General features: G+C 39.7%; 2 protein-coding genes across 4 annotated transcripts in view; one reads left to right on the top strand and one right to left on the bottom strand.

The window, feature by feature from the left end:
* bmpr1bb (bone morphogenetic protein receptor, type IBb) overlaps positions 1-10,965 on the top strand; it is a 44,254-nt gene extending 33,289 nt beyond the window's left edge. Inside the window, exons 4-13 of the mRNA XM_067485172.1 lie at positions 5,574-5,733; positions 6,159-6,258; positions 6,590-6,692; positions 7,703-7,790; positions 7,894-8,038; positions 8,367-8,559; positions 8,866-9,163; positions 9,286-9,461; positions 9,568-9,698; positions 9,987-10,965. Of these exons, the coding sequence (XP_067341273.1) occupies positions 5,574-5,733; positions 6,159-6,258; positions 6,590-6,692; positions 7,703-7,790; positions 7,894-8,038; positions 8,367-8,559; positions 8,866-9,163; positions 9,286-9,461; positions 9,568-9,698; positions 9,987-10,112 (1,520 nt within the window). The 3' untranslated portion in view covers positions 10,113-10,965. The remainder of the gene's footprint in view (positions 1-5,573; positions 5,734-6,158; positions 6,259-6,589; positions 6,693-7,702; positions 7,791-7,893; positions 8,039-8,366; positions 8,560-8,865; positions 9,164-9,285; positions 9,462-9,567; positions 9,699-9,986) is intronic.
* A 53-nt stretch (positions 10,966-11,018) lies between these two features.
* Positions 11,019-19,460, bottom strand: part of unc5cb (unc-5 netrin receptor Cb) — a 103,896-nt gene continuing 95,454 nt past the window's right edge. For all 3 annotated transcript variants that reach the window (XM_067485159.1, XM_067485160.1, XM_067485161.1), the window contains 6 exons: positions 19,221-19,392; positions 16,617-16,850; positions 15,788-15,937; positions 15,512-15,676; positions 14,667-14,845; positions 11,019-12,843 (listed from right to left, as the gene is read on the bottom strand). In XM_067485159.1, the coding sequence (XP_067341260.1) occupies positions 12,684-12,843; positions 14,667-14,845; positions 15,512-15,676; positions 15,788-15,937; positions 16,617-16,850; positions 19,221-19,392 (1,060 nt within the window). In that variant the 3' untranslated portion in view covers positions 11,019-12,683. The remainder of the gene's footprint in view (positions 12,844-14,666; positions 14,846-15,511; positions 15,677-15,787; positions 15,938-16,616; positions 16,851-19,220; positions 19,393-19,460) is intronic.

Below are 19,460 nucleotides of genomic sequence, written 5' to 3'. Positions count from 1 at the left end.
GTACTGATACTTCCAGAAAGAGTGCAGCACTTAGCGAAATGTGCTAATATTGCCGCTTCCTTGCTGAGAGTTAGTTGAGAAGATTGATACTAACCATATGTTTGTAAGGTAAATATGTAGCTCTAGCCCACAGCTGGCTGACTGTGCAAACAGAAAAACAGCCACACAATGTCTGTCCTAAATCTACCTACTAGCACCGAACTTGGTTACTGGTAAACCCAGAGGTTGCGGTACCTACAGTAGCTGTTTCCCTTGGCAACAAAGTTTATATCCTAGATCACTGAACTTTTTCTTATTCAATTCAAGCCTTTAGTCAAGTATAAATGATTTGTTCACAAGTTTCATAGAGACCTTGAACAACCCTGAGTAAAAATACCTGCTTTTTGGCAGATGTAATATTGTGGGGTAAAGTGACATATTGTGGTGGGACAATGGCTATAGTCTCTCAATATGTCTGTAACAGAGCCCAGCATTTCTCACTGACTTGTGGCTTTTTCCAGTAATTCCAGACCACAAAGACGTTCAATGAGATGCATTGATGGGCGTTGTGGATGTTTAAAAAAAACATCTTCAGCTTCAAAAATGTAGGAATAAATAAGATAAGATTAAGATGGTGTGTTGGAACGAGATACACACATAAAATAAAGCCTTGCTTTCATAAGATGCCAGTATTGACACCTGTTACGTGTCTGTCACTGTGTGTACAGTATGTGTGTGTATATGATAAACTGCAAAAAGTTACATGTACAATAAATCTACATCTTCAAAAAAATGTTCATCCCAGACTTGCTTCGCACCTCACGTTATCGCTTTGCATAAAGGTGTCAGCAATAAAAGTAAATACAAATGTAGAAACACACAATCACAAGTTCATGCACAAGTTTTTCTGTTATTATCACTTTTAGATATGTCTGTCTACACAATAACATTTCCCTCAGTGATACGAGTAAGTGTCATCTCTGTTCTTGGCATTTATTGAAATGTGGAAAATTGTCTCTGTCTGTGTGTGCACCTGTCTCTGTGTCTTGTGGATATAGCAGCTCTTTGCTGTATTCACACCTATTTGTGAACCAGTTTGACGGCACTTTTTGAGGGTGATATTAGGGAACAATATAGAGCCATGGCACACAGGTGTCCCACCATAAATTTGTTATGGATTTGGTTTCAGCGGTGCGAGACTCAAAGCGAATGTCTCACTTCTCCACAAGGACTTTCTGGTTACAGGCGATAAGCACTAAACAGGTTACTGGAAGCTGCGTGCGTGTCGGAAACAGATGACCTGATGTGGGCATAGCAGCAGAGATGAAGGAGAGTGTTTGGAATGTACAGCTCAGACATCTTCTTGTGTGTGTGAATAAAGAAAATGTGCACATGCGTGTATGTTGTGTGGTGGAGGCCTTTGAAGACCTAGGGGGTTAAGAGGGATGAAGGTGCAGTGGCAGAGTGGAGGAAGATGTATGGCCTCCCGTTGCAGGTTGGCTGTGACCCTTTTGAGGTCAGACTGTACTCTGGAGACACTGGGTAAGATTGAGGGGGTGATTTGTCATGGCCACCTGAAGTAACTTATCTCAGTTTTCTCTCATGTCCTGGCTGTTTGTGATGAACACTCAAGGTCTGAGCTCTCAGGTAGAACAGCTGCAGCACTGTGAAGTTCAGTCTTAAACAACCAGGTCAATTAAACCATTTTTTGTTTTCCCGGTTTTCCTAGAAATTAAATTCACCAACAAACATTACTCTGTAATCTTATCACTGGTAACATCAGTAATTCTTTTTTGCATTGATTTCCAGTTATCTTCTAATGGAAAACTAAAACCCAATATTATAACAGTATTTTTATTGATTGTCTCTCTCCAGTGAAGAGTTACATTTCAGTTACAACTTCTGTTGCATTTAACAGTGACATCACACACTACACTGAGCGCACGGACGAAATCCCCAATAGCTGTAAACAATACAAATATTTGTTAGGTATTAAATTAATTTATGGGGACATTCTGCCCTTTATTTCTGCAGTAGAAGGAAATATTGTTTTCATTGAACAGAGTTTAAAATAAATGTTGCCAGTTTGCACAAGAATACCGATAGTAGGCTACACATGAAAGGTTACAGTTTGGCTTAAGTTATCAGTTTCAGGAATGTCAGGGTCACATAGCACATTGTCCAAAATCGCAAACAACTGACTCATCACTCCCTGTTGTGGTACAACAAGTCAGTGTCAAGTCATCCTCCTTTTTAAAAATATTCAACCCAAAGCAAAAACAGCATTATAACATTGTGCAGTGTCCATTTCCACTTCTGCTGTTGCTTTTGTGTCATATCTTTTATTTTTAGGTAAATTAAGTGTCAGCAACTCTATAACCCTGATAATCAACCTCATTAGTATTCATAAACTGGTATGAATAAACCAACCACCCATATGTTTTAAACTAAATTTAGAATTTGTCTATATATTATTCATGATAATAACCATCTGTTATCTTATCTTTTTTTTAAATGTCTACATACTTATTCATGTATTTTCTTCAAGTTCACAGCTTATGGCTCCATGTTTGTTGTGCATGTTTTCTTAAATCGATTTATACATTGTGCTTGTCATTTTTTTGTATAAGTGAATTGACTTTTCTATGTCAGTGCAAACCAGTTTATTATTGTAGAGGGATTTTTAAAAAAAAAGAAAATCCATCATTAAAGTGGGACCAGCTGTATCTACAGTCATGCCATGTCTGTCAGGATGAGGGAGGAAGTATCATAAACCAGAGTGACAGTGTTGAGCCCCAGCTTTCAGAAACAATGAGAAGCACAGCAGAGAACTGTTGTCACTAGTGAGGATACATTTGGAAAAGGCTGAAGCCTGGGTGATGTGCCTAGAGACACTGTGCCACTTATGGTGATGAGTTGTGACTGAAGACTTTCCAGCTGGAGTAATTCCCTAAACCTAACTTCTAATTGCTTCTTGTGTTTCTGTGTGTAAAACATTGTGTAATTGTGTTATACACTGACTCTGAGTGTGTCTAATTTGAAGAGCGGCCTGTGGAATGTGTGGGGGATGCAGCTCAGATTTCGGGGTGACCTTGATTGTGCCCTGAAGCTGAAGTCTGTTTGTTCCATGTGGATATCGTATGAAGAGAAAACAAGTGTGTGCAATCTGTGTGTTTAAATGATGATCGTTCTTATGTCCCCATATCACTTTATTTACTAAGTCTATTGACTTGTGGGGCCATTTTCCCAGTATTATAAAATAAAATAAAAAAGCTGATTTCAAACATAACATAGTAATAAAAATAATAATAAAATAATGAAATAATAATAAAAATAGCAACCAAACCCCTCTTGAGGACACAGTATTAGTGTTGCAGAGATATTTGCTTCTAAATGTTGTCACCCTGTTTATAAGGGCGAGACTCGCCCTTATAAACAGGGTGAGAATTTCAACTATTAAGTCTTGATTAGTGTTAGAGTGTTGTCATTTATTGTAATTTCATAGCAACAACTACTGTACCCGAAGCTCTGGAAGCATGTAGCAGAGTGCAGCAGACCAGAGAGAGGGATGGCAGGGCAGATCTGTGGGAATTACTTTCGAGTCTCATAGCACATAGCACAAGTTAAAGTTAAAGTACGCTGTCACTGATTTTGAACTTGCTTCATTGGTTTCTAGTTTGGGAAATACAGTACATATACATAAATGTCATTAAACTTCCCTCTGACTGCCCTATATCAAAATATCTCTCTACTTCTATCTGGAAAATGGCACCAGGTGACATCACTATGAGGACCCTTCAGTTCAAATTATATAGAGTTTGTACTCACGGTCAACCTGCTTTTCCAGAGCTCCCCCAGATGACATCATCTGAACTAATGATGAGTTTTTCAGCTAGAAGCAGAGAAATATTCATTCATGTACATTTACACCCTAAACTAAAGCCATAGGAGGCCGGTTGGAAATTGGTAAAGACGCTCTTTAAACCACAGGGAAAGTCTGTGCTGGTCAAAAAACACACTATAACAAATCATATTAGATTGAATGTATAGTAAACATTTGTTAGAGAACAAATAGAAGAAAGTTAACACCATTGTAAAACTTTAAATACAGTGGAAACTAAGCTTATATGGACAAAATATGTCTGGAAGGCTGACAAATTCATGAAGAATCTCTGTCTTGTGGTTTATTTTGCATACTTACAGAGCAGATGTGATAGACAATGTGAGGGAGGATCTGAACACCTCCACAAACTCCTCCACTGACCAAAACCGTAACACAGATTAGACTGAAAGGACACAAAGAACCACATAAAGAAGAGTCAGTGTGTTTATACTGCGCCACACTGACTTAGACTTTTCATCACGTAGTCCTCTGGAGAATTAATCATGTCTGCTTTTCAGTGGCTGGTTGGCTGTCTGTACGTTCTGTGAAGTCTTGGCTTTCATATTTAATACTGTAGTTGCTTTGGACCTTCACCGTCATGCAGTCTAACTCTGTGCTCATTGTCAGTGCACATGAATAACTTAGTAATGTGGTTGTAAGGTTGATAATGTAATGAAAAGGAGGAGGTAAGGAAGACTGTGAGAATGACAGAAAGCAAGAGGAAGACATCCATCTCAAATGGCACAACACTGTTCAGCTCTTTGACCACAGAAGTCTTCAGGGACGAGCTGCTGTCAGAACTGGTTTTATTCTCCATATATTGTGCACTTTCAGTTTGATAGTTAATTAGTCACTACATGATAATCAAGCTTAAAGAACAATACTATATGGGTTTCATAGGCATGTTTTTGTATTTTTTTGGCCGATGCTTTCATGTAAGGCAAATCTACTACTGTACACACACAATCTACTGTGTGTGTGTGTGTGTGTGTGTGTAAGTGCGTGTGTATGTGTGTACAGGAGGTTCCATCTTTAATAGTTTTTTGAATATTGGGAGTAAAGCTGCTCAGCCTGCAGAGCCACAAAGTGAGTTACCAAATAGATAAACTACAGTAAAAATTTAAATTGCATTTGTTCAGCATTCAGTGACAGGTGCATAAGTGAACAGTTCAAGGATGAGCAAATCCAGAGCAAAAACATTTATCCTCCCGCTGTCTAATGTGAATAAACCTCTCCTGGTTGACTGTACTCGGCTTGATTGAAATATATTTTTCTAGGCTTGCACACTACTGAGTACATTATGCTCACACAAATTATCATGCACTTGCAAGCAGACATGCACACACAGAAAAGCTGCACAAAGACTTCTTTCTGGTAGGTAGTGTTATTCTGCTTCCAGACTTCATGCTAGACCAGAACAGCAGGGTTGCTTTCAGCAGCACATATTCACACTTTCTGTGGATTGCATTGCCATGGTAACCATGCCAAGGAAGGCAAACCTCTGATGCATTTTTGTAAATATAATTTAAAAGACCCATTTGAAATGGGCAAAAATGTTGTGTGGGTCATATGATTTACTCCATCTTTAATTTAATGAGGTTTGTGTACTTAGGTTTTATTTCTCTGGCTTTGCTGAAACCAGAAGAGTGTCCAGATGTTTTTGTTTGCCATAGTGTTAAACCTGGTCTGTCTCCATCTCTCTGTCTCTCAGCCAACATGTTGGACACTATGCTGCTGAAAAATGGATGGAAGGGGGGATCCGAGCAAATGGGGAAGGAAAGCAGCAGCACTGCCACTGTTTCAGCTCAGAACATGCTTTGGTGCCACTGCTATCCCAACTGCCCTGAAGACTCTGTTAACAACACTTGCATGTACGGTGAAGCACACACATGCCGATTATGAAATTCACTCTCTGCATCAAGGCTATTAAAACACAATAATTATGCAAAGGACTTATCCAAGTAACTTATAACTACCTGATCAAAAGTACAGAAATGTTTGCTTTAGCATCCTTTTAATGAACTCCCTCAACTGTGGCAACTGTGGCAACTGTGGCGCAGGAGGTAGAGGGATCACCATCAGGAAAGGCATGCAGCGTTAAAAAAAAAATGGTGCCAAATCTACATGCGGTCAAATGACCCGCCGTGGTGACACTGAACTCATGGGATAAGCAGAAAGGACAAAAAAAACAAAAAAAAACAAAAAAAACAAAAAAAAAACTAACTCTACAACCAGTGGTGAAAATGACACAGCAGTGTTGTATTGTATTTATATGCTGATTTATGTGTTTTGGTAGGACTGATGGTTTTTGCTTCACCATGGTGGAGGAGGAGGGAGGTCAGCCTGTATTCACTACAGGTTGTTTGGAACTGGCTGGCTCTGAGTTCCAGTGCAGAGTAAGTCAGCTCTTTGTATGTTTGTGTTTCTGTCTGCAGTACTTGCATGTTGCTGTATGTATGACCTTCACGAGTTGTTGTTTTATGATCTTCTTGACTCACTGCAGCTCTTTATGAGCACTGTTTAACCCAGACTTGTCCAGCCTTGTCACAGGATCCTCATGCACAATGGGAAAACTTCAGTATATCGTAAAATGTGGCTGTAAATATGTATTTGTTAGCCTCTAGGGGTTTACATTTGTGTGTGTGTGTGTGTGTGTGTGTGTATATGTGTGTGCGTGCGTGTGTGTGTATGTGTGTATGTGTGTGTGTGTGTGTGTGTGCGTGATAGGACACAAGGAATGCACGCCGGAGAAGAGCTCTCGAGTGTTGCACATCTCGGGATTATTGCAACAGAGACTTGCGTCCTACTCTTCCTCCTCTCTTGACATCAGGTAAGGACAAAAACCCACGCCCACATGGGCGTTTTTGTTCTCACTGATTTACACACAGTGAAACCCTGCCCATCTTTAAGCCTGAGCGGCTTTACAGACAGCTCATTCAGGTCATGCTGTGTGGTGATAGGTAGTGACAGTTTAAACTGTTACAAACCACAGTGTGGTGCTGGAGTGAAGTGGCACATGCTGATCCAGGGGGCGGTGGGGAGACAGAGTGAGGGAGGCAGGTGATACGGAGCCTGCCGACTTGGCTTGTTCTCTCACCCTCTAATGAAAAGGACAGCCTCTCCCCAGGGGCTGCTTGAGTTTCTTGCCTTGGGACGGATGTGAGATATCTGTCCATCTGTCACTCCACAACAAACCAACACACACACACACACACATTCTTTCCTTCCCGCTTCACTTTTTATCTGTCACACACTCACCGTTACACTTTTACACGCGCTCACACACTTTCCATATGACCTTATAGAAAACAGTGGCAATTGATTTGTCAAGTCAGTGGATAATTTTTAAGATAATTACTTTTTGCCATTGTCTTCTGTTTGAAACAAGTTTAGCTAGAATTGTCCTTTAAAGGGGTTTATAAGACACTCTCTGTACTGTCTATGTAGTTTCCCATTGTCCAGTCCTTCTTACTGCATGTCTGTGTTTGTGTGTGCCTGATTGACAGGAGCACGGCAGAAAGGCTAGAGCACCAGAGCAGCTTTAGGCCCCAGGGGTTTCTGTAGCAATGTCAGTGTGACACCTGATATGTGGGATTCAGGAAGGGGATGTGATCGATCACACACTGTGAGGGAGGGTGCAATGCAAGGTTAGAGGGGGAAGGGGAAAAGAAGCTTTTCCCTGCCAATAATAATTAGAAAGATGTTGGAGTTGATAATACTGAACAAATGACTGTCAGCATCTATTCATCAGATCTAACTTTACTGACTTTTAAGGCAGATTCAGGTTATGGTAAACTAATGACTAAACTAACTGACATTTTCCCATATCGCACTTTGTAGACAGCAGCATCCAGTACAGGCCCCTCTTCATTTCAGTAATAGCCTGCTGCATCATCCTGGGCCTCATCATCATCTTCTTCTACTTCAGGTAAGAAACAGATACAGTAGATGCAGTAACACACTTAATAACCAATTCACACTTCCTAATGTGCACTTATTGTAGTAAATATTGCATCACTTCTCTGTGCCAGATACAAGCGGCCAGACTCTTTGCCATGCTGTAGTAGCGATCTGGAGCAGGATGAAACCTACACCCGCCCCGGAGAGTCTCTGAAAGACCTGATAGAGCATTCACGTAGTGTAGGGTCTGGCTCTGGGTCAGGACTCCCTCTACTGGTAAGAAGTGAACTGTGCACTTCTTTAGCAACTCCCCAACCATTTACTGTACAAATAGCCCATCATTACTGTAGTGCTTTCGAAATATCAGTATGTAATATAAAATCACTAAGAAATAATTATGTTTACTGCAGAGCTCACTGTTATGTATTTATTAGAAAAAGACACATCTATACAAATCCCCACACATGTAAAACAAACAACAATACTAATTAGCCTTAGAGATAGTGATAGAGAGTCTCTCCATTGTAGTCAAATGAATAATAGCAACAATCACTGGGAAAGGCAAAAATGATACAAAAAAAGATTTTTCATGATCTGTTACCAGGTCCAGCGCACCATTGCCAAGCAAATCCAGATGGTTAAGCAGATTGGGAAAGGGCGATATGGAGAAGTCTGGATGGGCAAATGGAGAGGAGAGAGAGTGGCTGTTAAAGTCTTCTTCACCACTGAGGAAGAGAGCTGGTTCAGAGAAACAGAAATGTATCAGACCTTCCTAATGAGACATGACAATATACTTGGTAAGAGGAAATTAACAAAGTTAGGACTGATTGAAGCTTTGATCTTTGTGTGTGTGTGTGTGTGTGTGTGTGTGTGTGTGTGTGTGTGTGTGTAAAAAGTAGGTACGCTGTATAAAAAATCAAATAGAACACTAGTTCAATTCAACACAAGCTAAAAGGTTTTCTCTCTCTGGGTTGGTTTACCAAAGACCCTCAGCGGCTGAGTGCAAGTCAGTGGAATGTTCCCAGCCGTGCCCAAAATTGTGTGTTACTTTCTGTGTTCTTGTACATTTCTCAGTGTTAACATCCTCACTTTCCAACCCCCAGGATTCATAGCAGCGGATATTAAAGGAACTGGCTCATGGACTCAGCTCTACCTGATCACGGACTACCATGAGAATGGATCTTTGTATGACTACCTCAAGTCCAACACCTTAGACATCAAGGCTCTTTTGAAACTGGCCTACTCATCAATATCAGGCCTGTGTCACCTGCACACTGAGATCTATGGCACACAAGGCAAACCAGCCATTGCACACAGAGACTTAAAGAGTAAAAACATCCTGGTTAAAAAGAATGGATTCTGCTGTATAGCAGATCTTGGGCTGGCTGTTAAGTTTAACAGGTACAACATGAATTTTTATTACTTTTTATTATTTTAGTTATTTATAACTAAAATAAAAAATTATTTTAGTTATTTATAACTAAAATAACTCCTCATTTGTGTTTTTCTCTGTCCTGTCACAGTGACACTAATGTGATGGATATCCCTCCCAACCTACGAGTGGGAACAAAGCGTTACATGCCACCTGAAGTGTTGGATGAGAGCCTGAACAGAAGCTACTTCCAGTCTTTTTTAATGGCTGACATGTATAGTTTTGGCCTCATTGTTTGGGAGATGGCTCGACGTTGCATCTCTGGAGGTCAGACCAAAAGGAAATCTTGTTTTTGTATTTCCTATTTTCAAGTGTGTCTAGGTGTTTCTCTAGCAATCATACTGATTCACACACATGGATATATTTTCTTCAGGCATGGTGGAGGAGTATCAGCTGCCCTATTATGACCTTGTGCCCACTGATCCTTCCTATGAGGACATGAGGGAAGTTGTCTGCATTAAAAAACAGAGACCTTCATTTGCTAATCGCTGGAGCAGTGATGAGGTAATCAAAAGGATTTTGATAATACTTTCTAATGTGCATATTTTAAGACATATGATTTAAGACATATGTGATTGCTTTATCAATGGTTAATTCATGAGCTATTAAAGATTAATTAAATTGTAACAACCAGAGATTAAAGATGGTGCAATTTGGTGCAGTGTTTTTTTTTTTTTCAGGAAAAAAAATATTTTATTTTTAATTAATCATTTATTTCAACGTACAAATTCCTAATTTTTAAATAACACATTAACAAGCTTTAATCTTATGTATACGTACCTGTGTCTTCAGTGTCTACGACAGATGGGAAAACTGATGGCAGAGTGTTGGGCTCATAACCCAGCCTCTCGCCTCACAGCCCTGAGGGTGAAGAAGACCCTGGCGAAGATGTTGGAGTCCCAAGACATTAAAATGTGACAGACAGTCTAAAAAGATGCTCTCATCACTCAGAGACTTCTCACTGCCACTGGCACAGCAGTACTTACACTGGCCAGAAGAAGAAAGGGGGAAAAAAAGGCCGTGAATGACAGGACAAAGAAAAGTGACAACGAGGATGAGTGATAGAGATAATGGTCGACGGGGAGCCAGAAAAATGGGAAGAAAAAGATTGATCATGTCAGGGGAGATCTGACCCCCCATTGTTTGAGCCACTTCCCCCTCAGACAAAGTGTTCAGATTGTGCTTTCTGTGAAAGCTGAGTGGTTGTCGGGTCCAGACTGTCCAGGTGGGCAGGCAGAAAGTGAACTATACGGGAGATGAGGAATAAAATCCCTCTGATCAAATCTATATGGAAAGAGCATCTGCCTTGCCATAATAAAGCCATATAGCAGTATTCCATGAGCAGTTTTTTGTACTGTCATTTATTACTATTAATATTATTATTATTGGGCAAATATAAGACTGAAGCCTGAACAGATTTTTCTATATAGTATTGAAAGTACACTTTATTTCAATAATAAAATAAGACCTCTTTCATTAACAGATTTGTGAGCTTTGATTGTTCTTCAGGTTTCCAAAGCTCGGGCATTTTTCTTTTTTGCCTTGTAAATAAATAGTTGAGCTAAAATCTAAAATCTTGATGACTGTAGTCTTGCTGGATATTTTATTTGTGTACAGAAATCTTCCCCTCCACTCTACCACTATGGCATGTGCCTTATTTAATCTGTACATATGTGATTATGAGAGTGTATGAGTGGATCTGGGTAACATTCCCTAATTAAAATTGACGCTGTGTCTTAAGTCCCTGTATATTTTTATCACACTGACATAACATTTGTAACTATTGAAGATCACAATTCAAACAAAACTGTGCTTCATGCTCCATTTTCAATGTTGTATATAAATATAATTTATTATTAGTCTTAAAAATTCTTTCTTACACTTTGTACAGATTCTTTCTTATAACTTGACAGATGAAATGCAAGCGGTTGCAAGGAACATCATGAGTGCCAGAAACAGACATTCTCACTATACACAATAATAACCATGAAGCGGAGGAACAAGTAGGGAATGCAAGGGCTAGCCCACTGAAAAATGTAAAGATTTCCAAAATCTGCAAAGTTTGCATAGACGGCTTTACGAAAACTGGGACAACTGCCGTAAAAAAAAAAAAGAAACAATAAAGAACACCTGAACAGTCACAAGTGCTGCTGCATCGAAGGAACGTTGCATTTACAACTATCACTAATTTTTATGCACAGTCAGTGTCATCATAACGTGTAAAAAAAAAAGAGAAGTCCTTTTTGACGTCTCCATTTTCCCCCAAAATTACAGATAAATGCCATTCAGTTCTGACCAGAGGAAATGACACTTCTTGAAATGACATTTGATATTATGATGCTCACCTTGTGTAGTAAAATTAACCTCATACACTGTATGTCAATTATTTGGTAAAAAGCAGTCGTATTCAGTTGCATTGATTCTACAAAAATATACTTCGATATATTTGATTCCCTTTTCTACAGTATATTCCTGTTCTCTCTGCCTGGCCGCCTTCACATATAAAACATCAGCATCAATCAGAGTTGTAGTCAGTCTGTGAAAATATTTTAAGAGTTTAGGAGTAGTAAACCAATGTAAATGGCCAAATGACCTACTTAAAAAAAAGACAAATCAAAACTAATTCAAATTATCAAAATATTTAAAGACTTGTAAAATCATTTAAAACATTATTGAAAAACAATAATTATACATAACACAAACACAAAGTATTAATTGTAGTTATTATATCAGAACCCTAAAACAGTGAAATGGATACATCATTGATTTCTTACTGTACATGTAAATGTGTCTGACAGAATGAGACTTTAAGAGTCCACCAGGAGGTGCTATGATACAGCTAAATGTAATGGAAGAAGAAACAAAAATGTGAAGATAGGATTCCTTAACAGGCAGCATAAAATACAAACAAATGAGATATGTATAAATAGGCATATTATTAAATACTATGTTATCACGGAACATATAGTCATCCACGGAGTTGCTATGGTGACTGGTTTTGGAGGGTAAGAGATGGTTTTTCTGATCCAAGCCGTTTTATGTTGATCCTTTGACCTTTGATAGCGTGTCCACTTAGACTGTTATCTATGGCAAGGGCATCGTCCACATATCTGCACAGTCCATCCAAAAACCGGACAGCTGTTTCCAAGGAAAGTGGAGCCAAAAATATCAAGTTGTTGTACCAGAGAGAGAGAAGTGGAGGAACAGCCAGAGATAAATGACTGGCGAAGATTCTTGTTTACCCTCCAAGTTTTTACACCCTTTGTTGCCAATGTTTAACTGGGTCATGGCTGTGAAGACCTACAGTAGCTTTTTCTATCTTTTTACTTCAGTGAGTTTACACACACACGCAGCATCTGCGAGCGTGGATGTGCATTTGTCATTGTGATGTTAAATAACTCTGCTGCATTCAGGCATCTTTTTCTTGCTCTTGTTTTCTTTTTATGTCTTCTTCTTCCATGGAATGTCACGCTCCCTGGTGGGCAAGTGTCAGTGCTCAGTCACAGCAGGAACAAGACTGTCATGGCGTCCCATCTCCTCCAGTACCTGTGCGAGGCGACTGAGATTGCCGTCAGGGAAATGCTGGGCCTCCCATAAGTCCAGGATCACTCCCGTAGGACTGGATTTGGTGGCAAAGTAGTTCAGATACCTGAATGAATAATGGTTGCAAAACAAAGAGGGATGTATTAGGAAATCTTAAATGAGTCTTAAATGAGTATAAACCAAATGTTTGTATAAAATTTGTCTTATTGCATGCTAGTGTATATAGGTTTCTCTGCTGAGGCCTAAGAATTGCCTCAAATAGTAAGAAGCCAGATTTTGAGAACTTAAAGATGTCATATAGAGGGAAAGGATGATCTATTCTGTCAGTAATGATGCCTGCAAGATTTACCATTTACTGTTCACAGCCTTGTGCTGAAAAATAGACTGGTGAGTGCTTCTGACTCAGCACAAGGATCCTATGCAAACTGGGGTATCAGTGACTACTCAGACAGTGTAAAGGGCATTGGGCATGAAATCAATCTCTATGGACAGAGTTGACAAAGAAAAAGGTTGCTCACAAAATAGTGGAAGAAACCTGATGAATATTGGCAGTACTTTTGTATTTGGATGAAACAAAAATAATTTTGTTTGGATGTGACGTGATCCTGATCCACACTACCACAGTGGCAGTGATCATCTAGAGCTGACTCATAACGAAGAAGCTGTACATGTAGGCTATATGACATTTACAAATGGCATTATGGATTATACCCAAATACTGAATGAAAAGATGGCTCCCAGTTTTTCAAAGAAGAAAAAAAATGGAAAATATGACCTGACCAATTACATCCCCTAAACTGAATTTAACAGAACACCTCTAGAGTGTTTTAAAGCTGAAAGTAGAGCAAGGCACCCCCTCCAGCAAAGTGCAGCTAAAAAGCAACATCTGTAAAGTCAGTAATGTCAGAACATCTCTCCACACTGTATGTGCTTGCAATTTGAGAACAATCGATTGTTTCTTTGTTTCTAGTTAAAATAACCCACTATGCATATTTCATTTAAGCACATTTTTATCTCAGTTTCATTGTTCTTGCTGCAAAAAAGCGCAGGTTTTTCTTTGTTTATAATAAATTGATTTCTTGAGAGGCAAAAGCAGTACAGAAAAAAGTGTCAAATAAAGATAACTAGTTATCTATTTTAAGTAATTACAAAAAATATGAGCACTAAGAGTTTTTGTGCTAAATTGTTTTTTTAATTTATTTTTATATAAATACACAATTTTTATATTTATATTTAAAAAAAAAATAAGATGGAAAATGTGGAGCTCTATGTGTAAACTCCTTTCTTTATGCACCATCACTGTGCACTGTGAATGAGAGTCTGGTTCAAATCTCTCCCCTGCACTCTCCTTCCCCCACGCCATACTCTGTCAGTACTCTCGTCAATCTGCATCTGCTGCCTATGATAAGGCCACCCCGCTGAGCTGGGACCTTATAAATGAACACACACTGTACCTCCATCACATGCATAAGATTATCAAAGACACACGGGGGATGTTTTGAACAGGGGAGCATCATTCTATCTTTGTCTTTCTCTCTGTCTGGCTCAGTTCAGTCCAGCTCAATATTTCAATTCAACAGATGCTTAGCATGATGTGTCATATTCCCAAAGAACAATCAGAGTCAAATAAAAAGAGATTAGTCGTCTACATTTTTAATTCCCTTGTGATCTTGTTGCCTCCTTGTTATGGATAAATAATTCGGTAGTTAAACTGCACATCAACAACTCTTTAAAAAAGACAAACATTGTGTAGTGTTGCTAATTTCTACTCCTATCACTTCATTTCATCTCTTTAATTGTCCCTTGTTTAAAAAAAATTTAATAAAATACGCACAGAAGCTTGGTGTCACCCTGTTTCTGTTGCAGGATTCAGCACCTGAATCTAATTCATCTCACTCATTTTCTCTTTCACGCTGCTCTGATACAAACCTGTCAAGATTGAGTTTGTGGGCCAACATCCTCCAGTCATTGCCTCTGGTCTGTGGTGCATCCAGGCTGCCACACAACTTCTGTCGGATGGAGACGGGGATGCGGAAGGCGTTGGGCCCCACCAGTGTGGTGATATTACTGGCAGGGTCCAGCAGAGATGTGTCGATACTCTGGGAATCCTGCACGGAGAGGGGGAAGAAAAGGACAGACACAGACTGAAGGGGTGTATTTTTTCAGGCTGCAGGACATAATTTAACACCAAATCACAAAATGAAACATAATGTAGCTCAAATGGATTTGTAGCACAGGAAATGTCTGGTTCAAAATCATTCATTTCATTGCCATCAACTTATTGATGCAAGCTGAGTGATTTTCAAATATATTGAATCTGGAGGATTAAGTATTGTAGGTCTGGCTACAGAAACAAGACCCAAAGACAAATGAACCAAGGCCAGGCAGGGACAGAGCTTTGCGCTGCATGTACTGTAATTCATCTCATTACTGAACACAAAGCCCGAGTACTTCTTCATCCCTCAAGGTCTCGTCTCCTGGCGAGATGGCCTTTGTGAGGCAAGTACAGCTCGGCTGGAGGGTGGTTATAGCCCCACTGATCCTCTCTGCTCTGCATTGACCTCTCATAAACAGGACTATTTGAATGATGCAGGGACTAGACTTCCCGTCTTCTACCCAGTCAGTCTTTGCAAATATTGTAAAAAGGCATTTGAAAGAGGCCACATTTATTCACAGATGTGTCACTGAAAACAGACAAGTGGGGACTGGTGGAGAAAAAGCCCAGAAGTTACAAGTAGTACTGATCTTTATAGATTATTTGTGATGAACCTCACCTCTGAGAGTGTAGTGTCCAGCTGAAAAATCTGTCCCTCTCCCTCCACTTGGCGCACACATATTTTACAGGCCAGCTCCACTGTGCTGCTAGAGAACCGCTCTAGGGTAAAACAGCAGTGGAGGTTCCTCTGTGAACCAGTCCACACTTGCTGAAAGGAAAGCTCCTGCAGTTGCACAAGAGCAAGAACATGAGGAAGTTTCTTAGCTGTCATAGAACATGTGACAATGTTTATGTACTTTTTAATCTGGCAGAATACAAAGTATAAACCCTTTACCTGGTACTTGGCTAGTAGTTTGCTTTTCCACAACATGTGGGGGACATCGTGAATAGAAAGTCTCAAGTTGTGGGTGCTATCTTTAAAGTTGAGAGTCTTTGGTTCATCCAACAACTTCCCCCCCATCTGTTTCTCCATCTGTAGGACTTCCTAAATGCACAAACACACAATTCATTAGTGTGAAAAATCAGGCATACCGACCGGAAAACGTTAACTTTGTCCACTTTTGTACCGCTATAAATGTTGTAATATTGCAACAGCTATTTTCCACATACTGTATACTGTAATGGAAATGTACTAATCAAATAGCATATGCAACACATTCCTTCTGGGATTTATGAACCAGAATGTGTAACTCATCTGCAACCGTCTTCAGACTCCTTGCAGCAGGATCACTATCGCTTCTCATTTCCCATTCCCAAACTTAATAACCATGTTCAATATCCCTGCCCCGTATAATAATCCTTCCTTATCTTCACTCTATGTAGGTAGATGGAGGTATTAAACAAAATGGAGGTGAGGAGACAACAGTAGAGTAAAGGGATAAATGTGGATTATTGTGTTGGCAGCTGCATCATTGTAGGTGCAGGGATGCTGTTGAAATCCAAGCACTTGTCCCCCCCTTATTGTGACCCACCAGCACAAAATTTCTAATTCTACCTCCCACACCTCATCTGCTGGCTAGGTTTACACACACACACATTAACAAGTCAGTCAAAATGACAAACTCACAACTGTCATTACCCCATACAGACACATTTACCCTCTGCTGCCTAACCTTTTGCAACACACTGAAAGAACACACTGATGCAACATGCTGCTTATTTACCTTGAGTGCGTCCTGCGTGTCATCCAGGCAGTAGACTCTGATGTGGTACTCCATGGCAGGGCAGGTGACGGGGCCAAAGATGGCTAGCTTGAGTCGCTTGGTAGTGGCAGCACTAAGAGATTGGCCCACAAGGCAGGAGGTACCCAGAGTCTCTGTAAGGATGTGGCAGGCCTCATCATCCATTTGGATATAGCACGGTGTGGTGAAATTTTCTTCTCCTACCACCACCACATCCTAGAGCGACAGGGAGAATGAAAAGGTGTGTGACACAATGGGCCAATAAGCCAGAAATAATGCTTTTTCAATTGGATTCTATTTGTGGTTGGAAAACACTGCTATCATTTAAAAAAAAAAAAAGAGTAAAATAAAACAAGACGCTTAATAGAATTTTCAACTACACTTAAATCTGTCTTCATGGATCTGTCACACCTACATTTCATTATATGTTTTCGTGTGCTGGCGAGCAAAGCTAAATTAAAACATGACATTCATGTTATAATTTAGCTAAAGAAAAGAAGTGTAAAGAAATGTAGTCTTTTGTCTCCAGCACATTTTATCATATTAGCTAATTATCTGTAGACTCAATCTAAAGCGCTCAATCTATTTTGAATTTATTGACCATTAAATGAAGATAACATTTGTGACACAGCGTCTTGTTGTTTAACGGAAATTGGATTAATTTGGAAGCAGATGTTTCGTAGAACTGGCATTTCTAGTTTCAAGTTCATTTCTTTCAATTCAATTAATTGAAACTGAACTGAATTTAAATGTCATTTTTACATGGAAAATACAATAAGGGGTCATGGCCTTTAAAGCATTGCCCTTTAGTCATACACACACACTGAGGATAAGGTCTACCACTCTGCCACTGAAGTAATGTAAGAGTGACTATCCAAATAAGTTGTAGTTGACCCCTATAAAAGAACTAAGACTAGCACATATTTATCTTTCATTACGACTGTCTGGACTGAAGAAGTCATCATTTTCTGTCTCTCTTCCTACATCTTTCACCCCTGATGTTGATATATTTTAATCTTTCTTTCTTGGCCTCTCTCTCTCTCTGTGTCTTTCTCTCTCTAATCCAAACACTCCAATGGCATTAATTCAGCCTATTATAAAAGACAGAAGAGGAATTACAGTTTTACTGTGAGCTAGGCCGTTTAACAGCAGTATTATAGCTGATCATTAGACTCTTAAACTGCTCCTAGGGGATCATACTGGGGCTCCTTACTGGGGATAATTAGAACACACAGTGGAAAAGTAGGCTTTCTATCTATCGATAGATAGATACAGTAGTTAGAGAGAGAGAGAGACACAGAGAGAGAGCGAGAGAGAATGTAAAATAAAGCAATATTTCATACAAGCAGCATGGAACTGCGTGAGAGCTGCCTGCGTGAGAGAAGATCATATGTAGGAAGGCCATCATAATATCTAAGTTTAATATTACCATCTGCATTTCTGACAGGTCAGAGATGTAATCAATAGTTATTTCTACCTCAAACATACTGAGCTTCATTGGCTGCTCCTGAGTAATGCATCAGTGTCACAGAGACATGAGGGGCCAGTCTGCCAGTTTTTTTTTTTTTTTGCACAATAAATCATATCATCACATCAGCCGTGGACATTGCACAAAGACTTCCTGAAAATTATGTTTTGCAATCCACTATTGAATGACCAGCAGACTGAGGTCCATGCATTGGATATAGGCTGTTGTTAAGAGGTTTTCAATGATTTTCAATAAGTGACTATATCCCTCTCTGAGCCGACTAGTGCTTCAACATTTGCACTCCTTGAATAGTGCTCTCTGAGTAAAATGTCTTTATTTATACATTTATTCATATAAATGTTAAATTCTTAAATAAAAGGCATCTCCATACATATGTATATTTATCCATATATTTTATTCTATTGACTATAAGAACTCAGTTAAAACGAAGTGGTCCTAAAAGAAGGGGAGGAACGGTAAGGGACAGGCAGAATAAGCCATTCAGCCAAAACAAGACACAGCACATCAAAGCTCGCTGTAAATGCGGGTACGTAGCAGCAGACTGGTTCTAGTGCCCCATGCTGATCCCTGTCTACACAACATTAAAACCAACATGTGGCTGATAAGTGCACATTCACACTGACAATGATACATACTGTATCATTATCAGCACTGTAAATGAGGAAGCGTGAAGAGACAAATATTCCAAAAAACAAACACACACACATACGTTTATACACACAGTGACACATGCAAACAAAAATAAGCATTCATAAAGGTACGTGGAAACAGTGTGATAACGTCGAACCCTTCCCTGCCTTCACAAGTTTACTATTTCAGCACCTGGTTCCAACAAGGTTTTTCACTGAGCGGAAACAAATTATGGGAAGTTGATCCCATCAATTTCATTACATGTCTTTCTCCCTTTCTTTTTGCTTAATGCTAGGTAGTATTTTCAACCAACTAAATGCAGTGTAGCTCCGTTAATGTATAAATTACAATTGTGAGTTGTATTTTGTGTGGCAAATACTCAATATTAGCACTTCATGTGACTGTCCAGGGCATATTTTCAAACATGACCATGTTGCACAGTTTTCATCTTGCATCCCACATCTTACCTCCCACTGGTTCTGCGGTGACTGGCTCTTGAGCTGGATCAGCCAGTCTTGTTGGCCGTCACACACAGCACAGTGGTGCATGGTGATGATGACGGGCCGAGTCAACAGAGCCCCGGGGGGCCCACAGCTCACCACAGGGCTAAGCACTGTTTGGCCATCTTCAACTGAGGGCCTAGAGGTGCACAAAACATAACACACGGACGCACATTTGCTGTTTACTGACAATGTGACAACAGTTCT

Source organism: Channa argus, chromosome 18 (assembly GCF_033026475.1).
Source record: "Channa argus isolate prfri chromosome 18, Channa argus male v1.0, whole genome shotgun sequence".
Classification (NCBI taxonomy): domain Eukaryota; kingdom Metazoa; phylum Chordata; class Actinopteri; order Anabantiformes; family Channidae; genus Channa; species Channa argus.
Note: the sequence above shows the minus strand (reverse complement) of the source record. Positions and strands in the feature narration are given on the sequence as shown.